A 16,629-nucleotide genomic window follows, 5' to 3' on the forward strand; every position below is an offset into this window, starting at 1 on the left:
CACCAGGCTGGCTGGCTTATGTGCACCTGTGCATTCTCCTGTCTCTGCCTTCCAGTTCCTCTAAGAGTACTAGCTAGGACCATAGATAACTACAGCTACCATACATGGCTTCTGCATGAGAGCTGGAGATTTGTGCTTGTGCCAGAAGCACTTTTACCTAATGGATCACCTCTTCGGCCCATCTTTTTTTTTTTTTTACTTTTTGGTTATGTGTCTGTGCAGGTAAATTCATGTGAGCACAAGTGCCCACAGACCAGAAGAGAATGCTCTGTCCCCTGGAGCTGGAGTTAAGAAGTGGCATGGGTGCTGGAAACCAAACCCAGGTTATCTGGAAGGGCAGCAATTGCTCATAACTGCTGCGGCATCTCTCCAGTGTCTTCCCCAACCATATTCATCATTAGGAAAACCTATAATTATTATGACTTAGTACAGTTTACTATATTTTTTATTATGTCAGGTGTTCAGATTCCCATTTAGTATTTACAGTGACCCCAAATCATTGATTCCTACTTTGTTTCCCCGTAACTTTTCTTCAGGAATTAGTTCAGGTGTAGAGAGGTTGCTTCCCGGGAGGCAACGCCTGGTCCCACTCGAAGAGAGCAGCAACAGGAAAACAATTTATGACACTGAGATGTCACATGCAGCAAAATGTCAGAAGAAATTTCTTCCTATTCCATGTTTCCCAACCTAGACTTTCCCCCCCAAAAAGGAGCGTTTTAATCTGGTGGCTGCTTTTCCCTTCTCAGCAAATGGAAGAGAAAGCTTGGGAGAAGGCGTCTCTTCACTGCTGACAATGTGTAGTTACACTCGCCAGCTTCAGGGGAAGAGGATGTAGCTTTTTCTTTTTCTTTCTTCGTTGTTGTTGCTGTTTTGTTTTAACACAGGGTCTCACTGTGTCGCCCAGGCTGACCTGGATGAGTGCTGGGGTTAAAGGTGTGCACTACCATGCCTGGCTATGGCTGATTTCTATAAATGAAAACTTTGAATTAAAGAAAAAATAAGTATCATGTCACATCAACATATTTTACTAACTCAACATATATGTCTTAAAACGTGGAAGTTTTGTAACAGACGATATCTAAGCGAGGCTCTGTGTCTGCTGTAGGCCAGTATGACGGGAAGGGCAAGCCACTGCCTGAATATCACGTCCGGATCTCTGGATTCGATGAGCGGGTATGCTGTCTCTGTTATCCTTGTCTCTGTGACATTCGATGTGTTGGTCAATTTCCCACTAACCTGTTGTTCCCAAATTACTATATTGATCAGATTCCTAAAGATAATGTCTATGTTTCAATATCAGTTGTATTTAAGAGTATTATAAGTTAAGTGCCAAATGGTCAGCCCCCAAAAATATATACATGTAGCACTATATGGACTTAATAGGTTATGTTTAAGAATATATATGTATATATAAATACTTATATGGCTGCAATAACAATTGATGAAAATGGAAGCCATGAATTTGAAGGAGAGTTGGAAGGGGCATATGAGAGGGTTTGGAAGGAGAAATGTTATAATTAAATTACAATGTCAAAAATAGAGAAAAGTATAATAAATGAAGTATAAGCAGTATATGTCCATTGTAGGTTATGTGTAGAATTAATCTTTTATAAAAGAAAACCATTATGGTAGACATCACATGTTGAGAAGGATAGTGTCTGTAGCCAATATTGAGTGTGCATGAGCACAGCCCTCGAGATGACAGATGGCCCTGAAGCCTCAGCCCATACCACCTGAGTGCCCTCAGGTCTTTCTTTGAGGAATGCATCCACCCTGACCAGGATGTAGTGAGCTACTCTAATACTGTTTTAAGGTTTTTGGTTTTGCCCCGCTGCAGTAGTGCACACTGTAGCCCCAACTACTCAGTAGGTAGAAGGACCACTTGAGCCCAGGCATTAGAAACTAAGCCAGGCAACATAGCAAGATTATTTTTTTAAACAACAAATCTCTTAATGTTTAAAGGTAAAAGTAATGGCCTCCATGAGGAAACCAAAGCGCATTGTTATTCGAGGCCATGATGAAAAGGAGTATCCCTTCCTGGTAAAAGGCGGCGAGGACCTCCGTCAGGACCAGCGCATTGAGCAGCTCTTTGAGGTCATGAATGCCATCCTCGCTCAGAATGCTGCCTGCAGTCAGAGAAACATGCAGTTAATGACTTACCGTGTGGTGCCCATGACCTCCAGGTATGGCCTGAGTGAGACGGTATATGTAGGGGGCGGGGTATGCACCCCACCCTGTCTGAGCCCCGAAATATGTCTGTGGGTGCTGGAAGTGTCCCATGGACGGGACTCAACTAGATTTACATATGAATGTAAGTGAGAAGTAGAGACTGGATAGGAAGAAATCTGTTTCGCTTTTATTCTTCAGAACATTTTTTCTGATGAAGAAGGAGCAGTTGGGATTTGTTTGCACTTATTTGAAACGTTGTATTTTATCTTTCAGATTAGGATTAATTGAATGGATTGAAAATACTATGACCTTGAAGGACTTTCTTTTCAATAATATGTCGAAAGAGGAGAAAGTGGCTTATATCAGGTAGTGTGTTCTTAGGTCATATTGGATGGCCTGGAAATGCATAGAGATCTGCCTATACTGGAATTTAAGGAACATGACAGCTTTTTAAATTTCATTGTGTAGTCCAGGCTGGCATTGGAGCCTGAGTACCAGGATTGGAATCATTGATGCATGCTACCAACCTGCCCCTCAACTTGTAACTGTTTAACTTCTGAAAGCTCATTAGGAAAGCTGCAGCACAAACTGAAAAGTGACCAAGTATATGCACACCACAGTGTGTCCACCTGTACAAGTGCTGATTCTCACCTGTGCAGAGTTACTAAAGGCTTCTCAAATTCAAGATGAGCATTTTCCGGCATTAAGAAAATACTTTATCATACCTAAGATGGATTTTATTTGTATCTGCATTTGAGAAATGGTAAAGAAATATCTGGAACTAATCAAGAAACAAGGAAAAGCAGATGTTTTGTGAATGATTTGTAAAGATTGGCTTATGGTCAAATGAGTCCTTCCAGCAGCGATATCATTATTGTCAGGCTGCCTTTTAGGGTGACATGCCTAGGTCACAGACTTTGTGTTTATTTTAACATCTTATTTTTCTCTGCATGAAGAGGGAAATATTTTGCACCTGATTTGATTATGCCAGAGTTTTCGCATAAGGAAGTTGTTTGAGTTTATCCTGGAGTCATTAGGGATGAATAATGGTACATTGAAAGTTGTATTTATTCTTCACTGTTTTTTAATAAATTTCCAGTATTCTTTGCCATGCAGAATACCTCTTTAATTCTAATTCCCTTTTCCCTACTTCCTAGTGATCCTTATGCACCACCTCGTGAATATAAAGACTGGCTAATAAAAATGTCGGGGAAAAGTGATAATGGAGCCTATGCACTAATGTACAAGTAAGTTTGGTTTTGATTTACATTTGTTCATTCTTCTAAAAAAATGCAAACTTTTGAGTCTTGACCTCACAGAGATCCACCTGCTCTGCCTAGATGATACTATATTTTAGTATAAATAATTTTAAATTCACCAGAAATTTGTTCTAATGAAATGTTTGTCTTAAATCACAGAAGAGCTAACCATACAGAAACAGTCATGGCTTTTAGAAAAAGGGAAAATAAAGTGCCTGCTGACCTCTTAAAGTAAGTATATTTGTGACTTCACAAACACTAGTGGCATGGCAGAAACTATATGTGATTCATCTCTCTCCTAGGCGGGCTTTTGTGAAGATGAGCACCAGCCCTGAGGCCTTCCTGGCACTACGTTCCCACTTCGCCAGCTCTCATGCACTGTTGTGTATCAGCCACTGGCTCCTCGGTATTGGAGACAGACATCTCAACAATTTCATGGTAGCCATGGAGACGGGCAGCGTGATTGGAATTGACTTTGGACATGCATTTGGATCAGCTACTCAGGTGTGTTGTCCTTAATGCCCACTGATGACCTGGAAGTGGGATATGTACTTGTCAGGGTTCTCTAAAGGTACATAACTGATGGAATGAATACATACATGCGTTTCATTAGAGTGGTTCAGCTAGTCCCACAACAGCTGTCTCCTGATAGAAAGGCCAAGAATCAAGTAGTTGTTCAATCCAGGAGACTGGATGTCTCAGCAGTCCTGGTCAGGTGCTAGAGCCCTGGAAGATTCCTAATCTTCAGTCTGCGTTGGAACCCCAGAGAAGTAGATTCTAACACCAACAGGGTTAGAATCAGCAGCCTCAGCAACAGGGTATTGACCTTGCTGTGAGACCTACAGCAAACAGGCAGAAAGCAAGTTTTCTCCTTCTACACCCTTTGTATAGGATGCCACCAGGTGTGGCCCAGATTTGGTGTGTCTTCTCACCTCAGAGGATCCCTTATAGGTGCTTGAACTTTCACTGATTCTAGATGTAGTCAGGCTGACAGCCAAGATTGGCCATCATATCATGTGACTTTGTAACATCTCCAGAAATTAATTAACGGAGCAATGGTGGGTTAAGTTGGCTTTGGTGGCATGGTCCTAAAACCTGACACTTTTTGAAGAAAGAAATAATATCACCCTAATCCTAGCTGGCACCACCGGTCACCCACATCTGCATGGTCCCAGGTGGCAGCCTTGCCCCAGGTACCCATTCTACCTTTGACAGTAGCAGTAGCCATGGACATCACTGAAGATTCTGACTGTGGTAGGACCATGGGCACAGATGTGGCCCTCAGCCACAGTTCAGGTTCAGATGTCACCATGGCCCCAGGTGGCAGCACATGCCACCCAAATCTGTACGACCCTGATGGCCACATGGCTCTCAAACACCAACATGGCCTCAGGTGTCAGCCCAGACTACAGGCCTCTCTGCATGGCCCTCTGTGGCAACAGGAGCTACAGATATCAACACAGAGCCTGGTTGCTACAAAGCCATGGATCCAGACATAGCCCTCGGCAGCAGTCCAGCTCTGGACAATACCACGGATCTGGTGTGGAAACACAGGCCTGTTTGCAAGGCGTAGCCCCTGTGGGGGTAGCACAGCCCTCACACCCAGACATGGTCGTAGGAGGTGGCCCAGCCTCCAAGCGTCCACAGGGCCCTCGGTGGTGACACGAGCCACAAACACCAACACAGACCACCACAGCTTGGGCCCTGACATAGCCCTTGGCAGCAGCCCAGGCCCGGGCATCACCATGATTCCAGGTTGCAAGCATGCCACCCACAGCAGCCTGTTCCTCACTGCCCTTGCTCTCCCCAGCACATGCACCTTTCGGCCCCTCTCTTCCATTTCCCCAACGTAAGCTCTCTCACCGTAATGGTGCTCAGCTGGGCAGACTCAAGGTCGTTCTCTTCCCACTCCAGTGAGAGTCCTAGGGCAGAGCTGCAGCTGTCCTCCATAGGCCCAGACCTCATGGCAGAGGCTGGTCTCTGCTTAGTCACCACTAACTTCTCCGCTCCAGCTGACCAGCACCAGTTGTCCTAGTAAAACAGAGGTTTAACTTCATAGTCCTGGTCTCTTGTTAATCACAGCTGACTCTTTAGTCCCTGCTCACCAGAACCACAGATTCTTAGCCCCACTGGCTGGGAAGTCTTTACTTCCCTCTGAGATTCCACACGCTAGGCCTCAACGTTCTCCTACTCCAGGCTTCTGCAGAACAGCACCCCGAGCTCTTAACACTCGGTTGCTTTCCTAGCCCACAGTTCCAAAGTCTGTCCACAGTCCTTCCCAAAGCAGCATGGTCAGGTCTGTCACAGCAGTACCCCAGTATCCTTGTACCAACTTCTGTCCTAGGTAGGGTTACTATTGCTGGGATGAAACGCCATGACCCAAAAACAAGTTGGGGAGGAAAGGGTTTATTTGGTGTAGGTATTGTCCATCATTGGAGGAAATCAGGACAGGAATTTATGCAGAGGCCATTGAGGAGTGCTCTTACTGGCTCGCTCCTCATGACTTGCTCAGCCTACTTTCTTATAGAATCCAGGAACAACAGCCTAGGGATGGCACCATCCAGAATGGACTGGGCCCTCCCCCATCCATCACTGATTAAGAGAATGTCCTCAGACCACTGACAGTGGGACCAGGATTTATCCCTACTGCTTGAACCTGCTTTTTAGAACCCATTCTCTTTGGAGGGATACCTTGCTCAGCCTAGATATAGTGGGGAGGGCCTTGGTCCTGCCTCATGCGCTAGACTTTGTTGACTCTCCATGGGAAGCCTTACCCTCTGAGGAGTATGGATAGAGAAGGGGGGAGGTAGGGGAAGGTGTGGGAGTGGGGAATGGGATTGGTATGTAAGATGAGAAAAGATTGTTTTTAAAAAATCAATTAATTAATTTTAAAAATGCCCTCAGGCTTGCCTACAGTCCAATCTTATTATGGCATTTTCTTAATTGAGGTTCCCTCCTCAGATGACTTTAGCTTGGGTCAAGCTGACATAAAACTATTCAACACAATGTGTTTACTTAAATATACTTTTTTCTCTGTTTAGTTTCTTCCAGTTCCTGAGTTGATGCCTTTTCGTCTAACCCGCCAGTTTGTCAATCTCATGTTACCAATGAAGGAAACGGGTCTTGTGTGTGCTGTCATGGTGCATGCCCTGAGGGCTTTCCGCTCACGCGCAGGTCTGCTCACTGACACCATGGAGGTTTTTGTGAAGGAGCCCTCTTTTGATTGGAAGGTACATTTTGGTTTTGTATAGACACATCCATATTTTGTTTTTATGATGAAAATGCATCAAGTTGCATTTACTGAAATATTTACATTATTTCGGTTACATTTCTCAAAAGCAAACACTTGTTTGGAGGAAACTTAATTACTTTGTTGTTTGATACTAACTGGGGGGTGACAGTATAGACCCATGGGTAACAGTAACTCTGAGTTCTCTCTTTACACAACTTGTGGTGGTGGTGGTGGTGGTGGTGGTGGTGGTGGTGGTAATTATAAATAGGTAATTATAGCAGGTAATTATAAACTCTATATCTGAGCTAGCCTAGAACTCATTATGTGTCCCAGGCTGTTCTTGAACTCTAGAGAGTATTGTTTCTACTTCCTGATTTCTGGGATTACAGCCATCTTCCTCCCAACCTAGAACTTTTAGCAAAAATATTTAGGGTTTTTTTTTTTTAATACTTTGCTTGGATATATAAGTGCACCATATACATGCAGTGCCTGCAGAGGCCAGAAGAGGGTGTTAGAGCCCCTGGAACTGGAATTACAGTAGGTTGTAAACCACCATGTGGTTTTTGGGAATTGAACCCTGGTTTTCTTAGTCCTTGAACTCTAGCACCGAACAAAAGCCTTTGATTTAGAAATCATTCACGTGAATTCTTCCTTAATCATAAGAATGGATAGTGCTGTTTGAATGGAAGGCTATCCAGAATATGTCCCCAAAGCATTAAACCCAGTAGAGCTCATCCTTTTATATGGAGACTCTTTCTCGTGTCTCTGCATCGCATGGTCACAGCGATATAGCCCACATCAGGATCTATCTAGAAAGCTATAGAGCTGTTACAGATGTTTGTTTTAGGATAATTGCTTGGTTTAATGTTTCAAATGTAATTATATATACTGTTAGAATTAGTAGAGAAAATTATGTTCTTTCTTTCCCTTTAGTGTTTTGAGCAGAAAATGCTGAAAAGAGGAGGATCATGGATTCAAGAAATAAACGTAACTGAAAAGAATTGGTATCCTCAGCAGAAAATACGCTATGCTAAGAGAAAATTAGCAGGGGCCAACCCAGCAGTTATAACTTGGTAAGACTTGTGAACACGAAATCAGTGCGCGTTCAGAAGTGCTAAGCTCCTCAGACACATGAGAGCATTGTGGCAGTTCTCACTGTGCACGTGGGGAAAGTGCATCTTAGGGAGGCTTCCACTCCAGCCCAGGCCTGCGAAGACTTTGCTCACACCTGTGCCATCTTTCCTATGCATCTCTCCAGCCAGCACCAGTGCAAGAACCAAACTCATATGAAGAGGCTTGGAATTTCCATTTGCCTTGGTACTTCCTGGGGCATTTGACCCATTTGGTCCTGATGAGCACTAGATCTCATTGTGAAGAACACAGTGTCAGCATCTCAGACAGTATTCTGAGCTGCATTAACCTTTCAATTTTTTTTAATTGAAATCTAAAGCAAATAGAAATTTATAGGTAGTATTCCTAGTAAGTAAGAAATTTAAACTTTAATTCTAAGCAGTAGTAAGATATACTCTGTAATTGACTTGATTTTTAACATGAGTACCAGGTCTATATAGTGATTATTGTTGACAAGAGAATGAAATTAGAGCCCTGTCTCACATTACTTGCAAAAATTAATTCAAGATGTATCAGACTTAAATGCTAAACACTTAGAAAAAAATTAAGTTGGTCTTGAATTGAATTTGGCTATGACACTTAACATTACTAGATGTGACACCAGAGGCATGAGCAAGAACAAGACAGATAATTGAACTTCAGAGTTCAGAGCTGTGCTGTACAGGATGCAATCAAGAACATAGGAGTTAGTATACTAACCTGGCAAGCATAAGACCTGGGTTCTGTTCCCAGAGATAGTAGAGTAAAAATGTAATGGTTGGAAAAATCATCAGCAATAAGAATGCCTGCTGCCCGTCCAGAGGATTCAAGTCCAGTGCCAAGCACCCTTACCGAGTGGCTCACAGCCACTTAACTTCAGCTCCATGGGAATCTGATACCTTTTGGCCTTTATAAGCACAAACAGAGGCATGCAAGTAAATAAATAGTTTGGTTTTGTTGATTTTCTTTTTTTCTAAGTAGTGGGGCTAGAGAAGTGACTCAAGTTAAGAGCGTTTTTTGTTCTTGGAAAAGAGCAAGATTTGGTTTCCAGCATCCACAATGGTCTGTAACCCCAGTTCCAGGGGATCTGATGCCCCTTCTGGACTCCTCGGGTCTCAGACATCCTGTGGTGCACATTATATGCAGGTAAAGCATCTGTACACATAAAATAAAAATAAGTCTTCTCTTAAATTAGGACAGTGCACAGATGGACGAAGTTCTTGTGAGTCATATATCTGAGAAAGGACTAATAAGTTCTTTAAAAGCACAGTGCAGGGTAGGGGTGGTAGAGAGATGGCTCAGTAGTTAAGAGTGCTTGCTCTTTGGAGGACTGCAGTTTCAGTTCCCACTTAATAGAGCTAATAACCACTGGTACTTCCAACTCCAGGGATCTGATGTCCTCTTCTGGCCCTTGGAGGCACCCACAAGCACAGACACAAATCTCTAAAATAATTTTTCTAATGTCCATTTGTGGTGGTGCAAATCTATAAACCCAGCCTGTGGGAGGTAGAAGACATCCTTAGCACGTACCAAGTTTGAGTCTGACCGCAACAAAAAGTGACCTTCTCTCAAAAACAAAATCCTTAAGAAAATAAAAATGGATAAATAGAATCCTTTATAAAAGTAAAATTGATAACCTAATTTCTAAAGATCAAAGGAATCAGACGTTTCTCTAAAGATGTGCAAATGTACAAATGACCACTGATTGTGTGAAGAGTCATTAAGGAAGTGCAAACGAAGTTCACATCGTGTGTGTAACGACAGCTTTCAGATGAGACAGGAGAAGTGTGAGTGGGGATGTGGAGAATTGTAATCGGTAGGCATGCAGAGTTGTGCAGTTGCTATGGTAAACAGCCTGACTCCTCCTTAAGAAGCTAAACAGAGTTAGCATTATACCCAGCAGTTCCACTTCTAAGTGTCTGCTCTAGAAAAACAAAAGCAAAAACTTCCAAACAAATGTTAACAATTATATTACTCATGTTTTGTGTTTTCCTACTAACTCAAACTTAGAATTCAAAGTTTTGAGTGGCAGGAAGAAAATAATGTCTAAATGGTGGTAGATATTTGTAAAGGATAACCCGCTATCCGGGTCAAAAGGGAAAAAGCATTTGTGTTTGTGTTTTCATATTCAATCAATATGTTTTCCAGTGATGAGTTATATCTAGGCCATGAAAACTCATCTGCCTTTGGGAGTTATATGGCTGTGGCTCGAGGAAACAAAGACCACAACATTCGTGCACAAGAGCCGGAGAGTGGACTTTCAGAAGAGACTCAAGTGAAGTGCTTGGTGGACCAGGCCACAGACCCCAATATCCTTGGCCGGACTTGGGAAGGATGGGAGCCTTGGATCTAAAGTCTAGGGGGATCACCAGCTGTAAAGCATCCCATCACCGAGGGAATCTCCTAGACCTTCACTGACAGCAGGGTATTACTTGAAGAAAGAAAAGAAATCTCCTTGGTAGTGCTGGCAAGATGGCTCCCTTGCTGCCAGCACGAATGACCTAGCTTCAATCCCTGGAGCCCACATGATGAGGAGAGCGACTGCTGCAAGTTGTCCTTTGACCTCCATACATGTGCCATGTGTTACATTCGCCCCCCACATTTGAAAATAAAAAAATATAAATATTTTTTCCTCTCTTTAACTCTTCATTTCATTAATTTGTTTTTTTTTTCCCTTCATCTCTATTTAATTTCTGCTCTGATGTTGATTGTCTCTCATCTGCAGTTGTTGGGTGTGGTAGGTTTCTGTGTCCGTGGCGCATGTGCAGACAACCTTACTCCGCACTCTCCAGGGCACAGGGCACAGTGACATTGAAAGCATTTTATATCTTAAAATGTAGTTTTCCATCCTGCATGTAACCCTTGGCCATAAAAAGGGGAGACTTGTAACTCTCCCTCTCTGGGCTATGAAGTTAGTTTATATTTTGCAGCGTTGGCCAGTTAGGGGCTCTCTCCCCATGGTATCTGAACAAAGGCCATAAAACTGAGGTTGGAAAGTTGCACAGAGAGTTAATCTCTGTCCTTGGTAATCAGCCAGACCTGGCACCACAGTGAAGGTGTTTTGTACTTTTTACCTTGGCCCAACAAATCAGACAGCTGGCTCTGGGTTCTTGTAAATAAGATTGTATCTTTCTGTGAATAGTTCATCTTACAGCCCGTTAGCAAAGCACCTGCTCTAATCTAAAGCTACTTTGAAGTTTTATATCAGTTGATAGTATATGTCTGTCTTGGCAGCTGGGGAAATACAGCTGTTTTCTTGAGCTGTGTTCCAGTAGAGTTCTGAAGGGGAACTTGAGTAGCATCTCTTTGTGTTCATTTTTTCATCAAAATTCTGTATAAACTAACATTATTAATATCAATTGGACAAAACAGCTAAAGAGGAGCCCCCTTCTTGACAATCCACAGATAAAAATGCCAGTATATTGGGATTGCATTCATAAGATACACACACATTAGATACAGGCTGTCGGGAGTTCCCCATAGCTGCTAGGGAAAGAATGCAATGTAGCACATGTAAAATCAGACACAAAAGATATTCTGGGGGCTGGAGAGATGGCTCAGTGGTTAAGAGCATTGCCTGCTCTTCCAAAGGTCCTGAGTTCAATTCCCGGCAACCACATGGTGGCTGACAACCATCTGTAATGAGGTCTGGTGCCCTCTTCTGGCCTGCAGACATATACACAGACAGAATATTGTATACATACATAATAAATAAATAAATAAATCCTTTTTTTAAGGAAAGATATTCTGGAGTCTGTATTTCTCACAGTCCTTGTAAAACGAGATTTCTTCATCAGAGACCAAGTGGCACACCTTGAGTATTGTCATCTTTTGTAATAAATGATAATGACCTCCATCAAGGCATATGTGTATGTATTATATATATATATATACATATATATGTGTGTGTATATATATATTCAGATACATACACACTGGTATATAGATATAGATATCAGACTTGCCTTGAACTCAGTGTTGAAATTAACCGTGTGTGCCACTATACCCAGCTGAAATCTTTTTTGTTTTTGTTTTGTTTTTTTGTTTATTTTTAAAAAGAAAACAAACTCATACATAACAATTCAAGTTCCCACTCCCTTTCCTCCTCCCATTCATTCCACATACCCCTCTCCCACCCCACCCCCACCCACTCCTCAGAGAAGGTAAGGCACATTGCTTTGGGGAAGGTCCAAGGCCCTCCCTACTATATCTAGGCTGAGCAAAGTATCCATCCAAAGAGAATAGGTTCCCAAAATACCCGTACGAGCAGTAGGGATAAATCCAGCCTGCCTCTTGAATGAGCAGCTGGAACCATTGATAGTCATTATTGAAATATGTATTATTATATTATTGAAAATGACATTTTGTTAATTTTGGCTCATTTATTTTAGTCCTTCTTTGCTTAACCACTGACTTAACCCCCATTTTTCCCTACAGTCTCATAAATACATGTGTTCTCTTTAGTATCCTCTATGGGGCTGGCTTCGTGAACATAACTTGATCTTTAGAAGTGTTGTGGTAGTGGTTTGATGCTTATTGTTTTGTTTCGGTGGTTGTTTGTTTGTTTGAGGCAGGGTCTCTAACAGGTCCTAGCTGTTAATCTTAACAGGGAGATTAATTCTAATGAACATGGTCAAGTAAAGATGAACAGACTAGAGGGTAAACTGTGTGTCTTAACAGGCCACACTATAGCTTCCACAAGATTCTTGTTTTTGTTTTGTTTGGGTTTTGGTTTTTTCCTTTTAAATTTGGTTTTGTTTTGGGAGGGAGTGGTTGCAAGGGTAGAGGGTGGATTTGAAGGAGATAAATGGGATCAGAGTACATTATGTAAAAATCCACAAAAAAAAATCAATAAAAGTTCAAAAAAATTCTAATTTGGTGCAAATTGACGTTAAAACCATCACATACCCATAGACAAATGCTAGTCTCACTACAGAAACCTCCCTCTGTAGTGAACAGCAGTGACTGCAGAGACATGAGCTGCTCAAGATCCTGAGGACCGGATGATTGGGTGCTCCACCCTAAACAAAGTTTATGCTGCCCCTTCTAAGGCTCAGGGGACGTTATGGAAGAGTACAAAGAATGTGAAAGCCAAAAGATAGGGAGAGGGCTGTAGGCAGAGGTTTTCTGTACTGGCACAGCTGTATCTGATGGGAACAGCAAGAGTAATAAAACCAGCATAGCTGCTTAACAAAGATCCCTCAAAGCTGGGCTGCTGTGCCACCTTTGGTTGTCATTTCTACTGGTTACGTACTTGGGATTCTTTTAATTTGGGGATATTGGATTGATGGAAAATTTCTTATGAATCATTTATGCCTTCTGCTTCTAAGCTTCCCCAGGATAGTCCTGAACATGCAACCCCTGCCCCCCCCCTCCACTTTTGGGAGATACCCTTATCTACTTGAAGGTCTTCCTTACACTTTGGAGGTTGTGGCACACATAAAAAAAAAGCCAGGGGTCTCTTTATGAGGCTATGAGACACTCTTGAAATATCTATCCATGTACTTACTCAGGAACTAGATAATCAAAACAAAGTAAACTCAAAAAGCTCAATACAATTGGGTGGGCTAATTATGGGGCTAGTGTGAGACCTGGCACCAGGGAAATTCCCAGGAATCCATAAGGATGACCCCAAGCAGTAGTGCAGAGGGTACCTGATCTATCCTTCCCCTGTAATCAGATTGATGACTGCCTTAATTGTCATTATATAACCTTCATCCAGCAACTGATGGAAGCAGATTCAGAGATCCACAACTAAGCACTGGGCTTAGCTTCCAGAGACCAGTTGAAGACAGAGAGGAGCAATAATATGAGCAAAGGGGTCAAGACCATGACCGTTATGTGGGATACCCACATAAATAGCTGACCTGAGCTAGTGGGAGCTCATTGACTCTGGACTGATAGTGGGGGAACCTGCATAGGACCAAACTAGGTCCTCTGTAGGTGACAGTTGTGTAACTTGGGCAATCTTTGGGATCACTGACAGTGGGACCAGGATTTGTCGCTGGTGCTTGGACTGACTTGTTGGAACCCATTCTTTTTGGAAGGATACCTTACTCAGCCTAAATATGGGAGGAGGGTCTCTCCTCAGAATGTGTCAGACTTTGTTGGCTTCCCATGGGAAGTCTTACCCTCTCTGCGGAGTGGATAGGGGTGGAATGGGGGACTGTGGGAGGAGCTAGAGGGGAGGAGGGAGTGGGAACTGGGATAGGTATGTAAAATGAGAAAAGATGATTTTAAAAAATTAAAAGATTGGGTGGACTAGAGGAGTTGGCCACGGTTCAGATTGTAAGCCTCTTCCCACTATACACTCAGGTAATTTCATGGCACATACAGCAACAAAGTTAGATTATCTGAAGTTACCTCTGTCCTACACAGAGACTCATAGTGATGTGCAAAGAATGATGTATAAAGGATGAAAGAATGTGATGTCAGGACCTCTCTTAGAAAAGTTAGTTCATACAGAGCCACTATGGTGTCATATGACCAAGGAACACAGAATGCCAGGATTAGACAAATTCTATAAAGATATAAAATGTAAACATTGTATTATGCCAGAATTTGGATAATAACTGCAGCAGCTTTTCCCTGAGGATATTTCTTGGATACTCTGACCATTAAGAATTAATAATATACTGCTTGGGACATGGCAGTCTGCCCAGACTAGCTTAGAGATTTTGCTTTGGTCTAGCGTCCTTGTAGCCACAAAAGCTGCCAGCCTGAGAACATCCTGTCATCTACTTCTAGAGTCTTAAAAATTGGGTTATAAGGTTAATGAGCAAGAATGATTATAAAAGATAACTCTGGCTATCAATGATGTCAAAACTTGAGGGCAAATGATTGGAAATGATAACTTCCCTCATAGTTTATTAATGATGACTAAAAGATGAGCAAAAGGAAGTGAAACACATGCCCCAAAACAAAAATGATATGATCTATGTTTTGGAACAACATGAATGTATCCCTACTTACTAAATTCTGTATAAATAATGAAGCACTTTAGCTGCTAGCCAGTCAGGCTGCAAGATTCTCCCAGCCATCATGGCCTGGCTCACTTCTTTCCCTCGCCAACTCCTTACATCCTCTGCTGGGATCTGTCCACTGCTGGGAATGTGCTTCCTCTCCGTCCATCTCTCCTGAAATGAAACTGAGAAGTTTCCCATGTCTGATTCCTCCCCTCACTGCTCTTGCATCCACCCTGAAACTTAATTGTAAATGTTGAACCAATAGCTTAGACTTGTTACTAGCTAGCTCTTATAACTTAAATTCACCCATTTTTCTTATCTACCACTCCGCTACATGGCAGTACCTTCTTTCAGCATGGCATGTTTATCTTCTCTCCATGTCTCCTCATGACTCTTGTCTTTGCCCCTTTTCTCAGCATCCACTGCCTCAAAAATTCTGCCTAGCTATCAGCCAATTAGCTTTTTATTAACAATGAGAGAAACATCTTCATAGTGTACAAAGGGACTACAAAGGGCTATAAAATGTTCTCTTCTAGGCAAACCACAGCCAGGGCAGTTATGGACACATCTGCAGTTGCCTACATTAGACTTACACAAAATAGGGTCTATGGGGCTGGGGAGATGGCTCAGAGGTTAAGAGCACTGGCTGCTCTTCCAGAGGTCCTGAGTTCAATTCCCAGCAACCACATGGTGGCTCACAACCATCTGTAATGAGGTCTGATGCCCTCCTCTGGCGTGCGGGCATACATTGAGGCACAATGTTGTATACATAATAAATAAATAAATCTAAAAAAAAAAGAGTAAGGTCTAAAAAAAAAGAGTAAGGTATGGATTAGGGAGCAGTTTACAGAACTACCCCTCCTTGCTGATGAGTTCTAGGGAAGGGGCAGTCATGACCTTCAATTGTATACCCACTGAGGAGCCCATCAGCCTCCAGTAAAGTCTAGATCACAGTCATATGTGATTCTGGTTAAATGAAGCAGCTCTTAAACCCAACAAAAACCATGAACTTGCAACACGAGGCCATGAATTGAGATAAGAACAAATTGAGTATATAGGAGGTATTGAGGTAGGAGAAGGAATGGTGTAAGTAATGTCATTATATTTTAATTTCAAAAACCTAAATGCTTAACATGATCTTGAAAAGTGAACTTGCCGGGAAGAACAGGCAGGTGATGAAGGGAGCGAGATGGAGTTGTTAACAGAATGCATATGAAACATGTATGAAATTATGAAAGAAAAAATTCAATGAGAATTTAAGAATGAGATCTTGGGGCTGGTGAGGTGGTTCAGCAGTTAAGAGCACTTGTTGCTCTTGCAAAGGACCCACATACAATTCCCATCACCCACATAGTGGCTCACAGTCTGTAACTCCAGTGCCAGGAGATCTGATGTTTTCTTGACCTTCATGAGCACCAAGCCCTTATATGGTGTATATACATGCAAGTTAAAATGCTCATACAGATAAAATAAGTTTAAAAAAAAATCTACTTAGTTATATAGTTTATCCAAAGTCATGTTAACAAATGTTAACAAATGAAAAGTTAAGGTTATAATAGACTTACAGTTGGAAAATATATATCCAGATTCATTAGAATATGAAGAATGTAGCAAGCTAAATAAGCCAGGAGTTTCACTAACCAGTGTAAATATGAACATCCCATGGGATGGCCCATTGATTATGGTATTGAATAAAATCCAGAAGACTTTATCACTAATGTAAACGGTATAGGAATAATGAGAACAGCAGGCAAAGGTATGGTCATAACATACCACATTTGGAAATTATTTCGTTTAGTGGATTATTTATTTCTAGGTTCTTTTTACTTTTCTAGTTTTGACATGATAAGATACTTGTTTTAGAAAATGAAGTCTGGAAGGATGAAAATCTTGG

General features: G+C 42.1%; 1 protein-coding gene across 1 annotated transcript in view; it reads left to right on the top strand.

The window, feature by feature from the left end:
- Positions 1-10,419, top strand: part of Prkdc (protein kinase, DNA-activated, catalytic subunit) — a 167,915-nt gene extending 157,496 nt beyond the window's left edge. The window contains exons 78-86 of the mRNA XM_038345245.1: positions 1,106-1,173; positions 1,963-2,183; positions 2,443-2,535; positions 3,327-3,416; positions 3,588-3,659; positions 3,731-3,932; positions 6,470-6,658; positions 7,594-7,733; positions 9,919-10,419. Of these exons, the coding sequence (XP_038201173.1) occupies positions 1,106-1,173; positions 1,963-2,183; positions 2,443-2,535; positions 3,327-3,416; positions 3,588-3,659; positions 3,731-3,932; positions 6,470-6,658; positions 7,594-7,733; positions 9,919-10,123 (1,280 nt within the window). The 3' untranslated portion in view covers positions 10,124-10,419. The remainder of the gene's footprint in view (positions 1-1,105; positions 1,174-1,962; positions 2,184-2,442; positions 2,536-3,326; positions 3,417-3,587; positions 3,660-3,730; positions 3,933-6,469; positions 6,659-7,593; positions 7,734-9,918) is intronic.
- The last annotated feature ends 6,210 nt before the right edge of the window (positions 10,420-16,629 follow it).

The sequence above is a fragment of the Arvicola amphibius genome, chromosome 10 (genome assembly GCF_903992535.2).
Source record: "Arvicola amphibius chromosome 10, mArvAmp1.2, whole genome shotgun sequence".
Lineage (NCBI taxonomy): Eukaryota > Metazoa > Chordata > Mammalia > Rodentia > Cricetidae > Arvicola > Arvicola amphibius.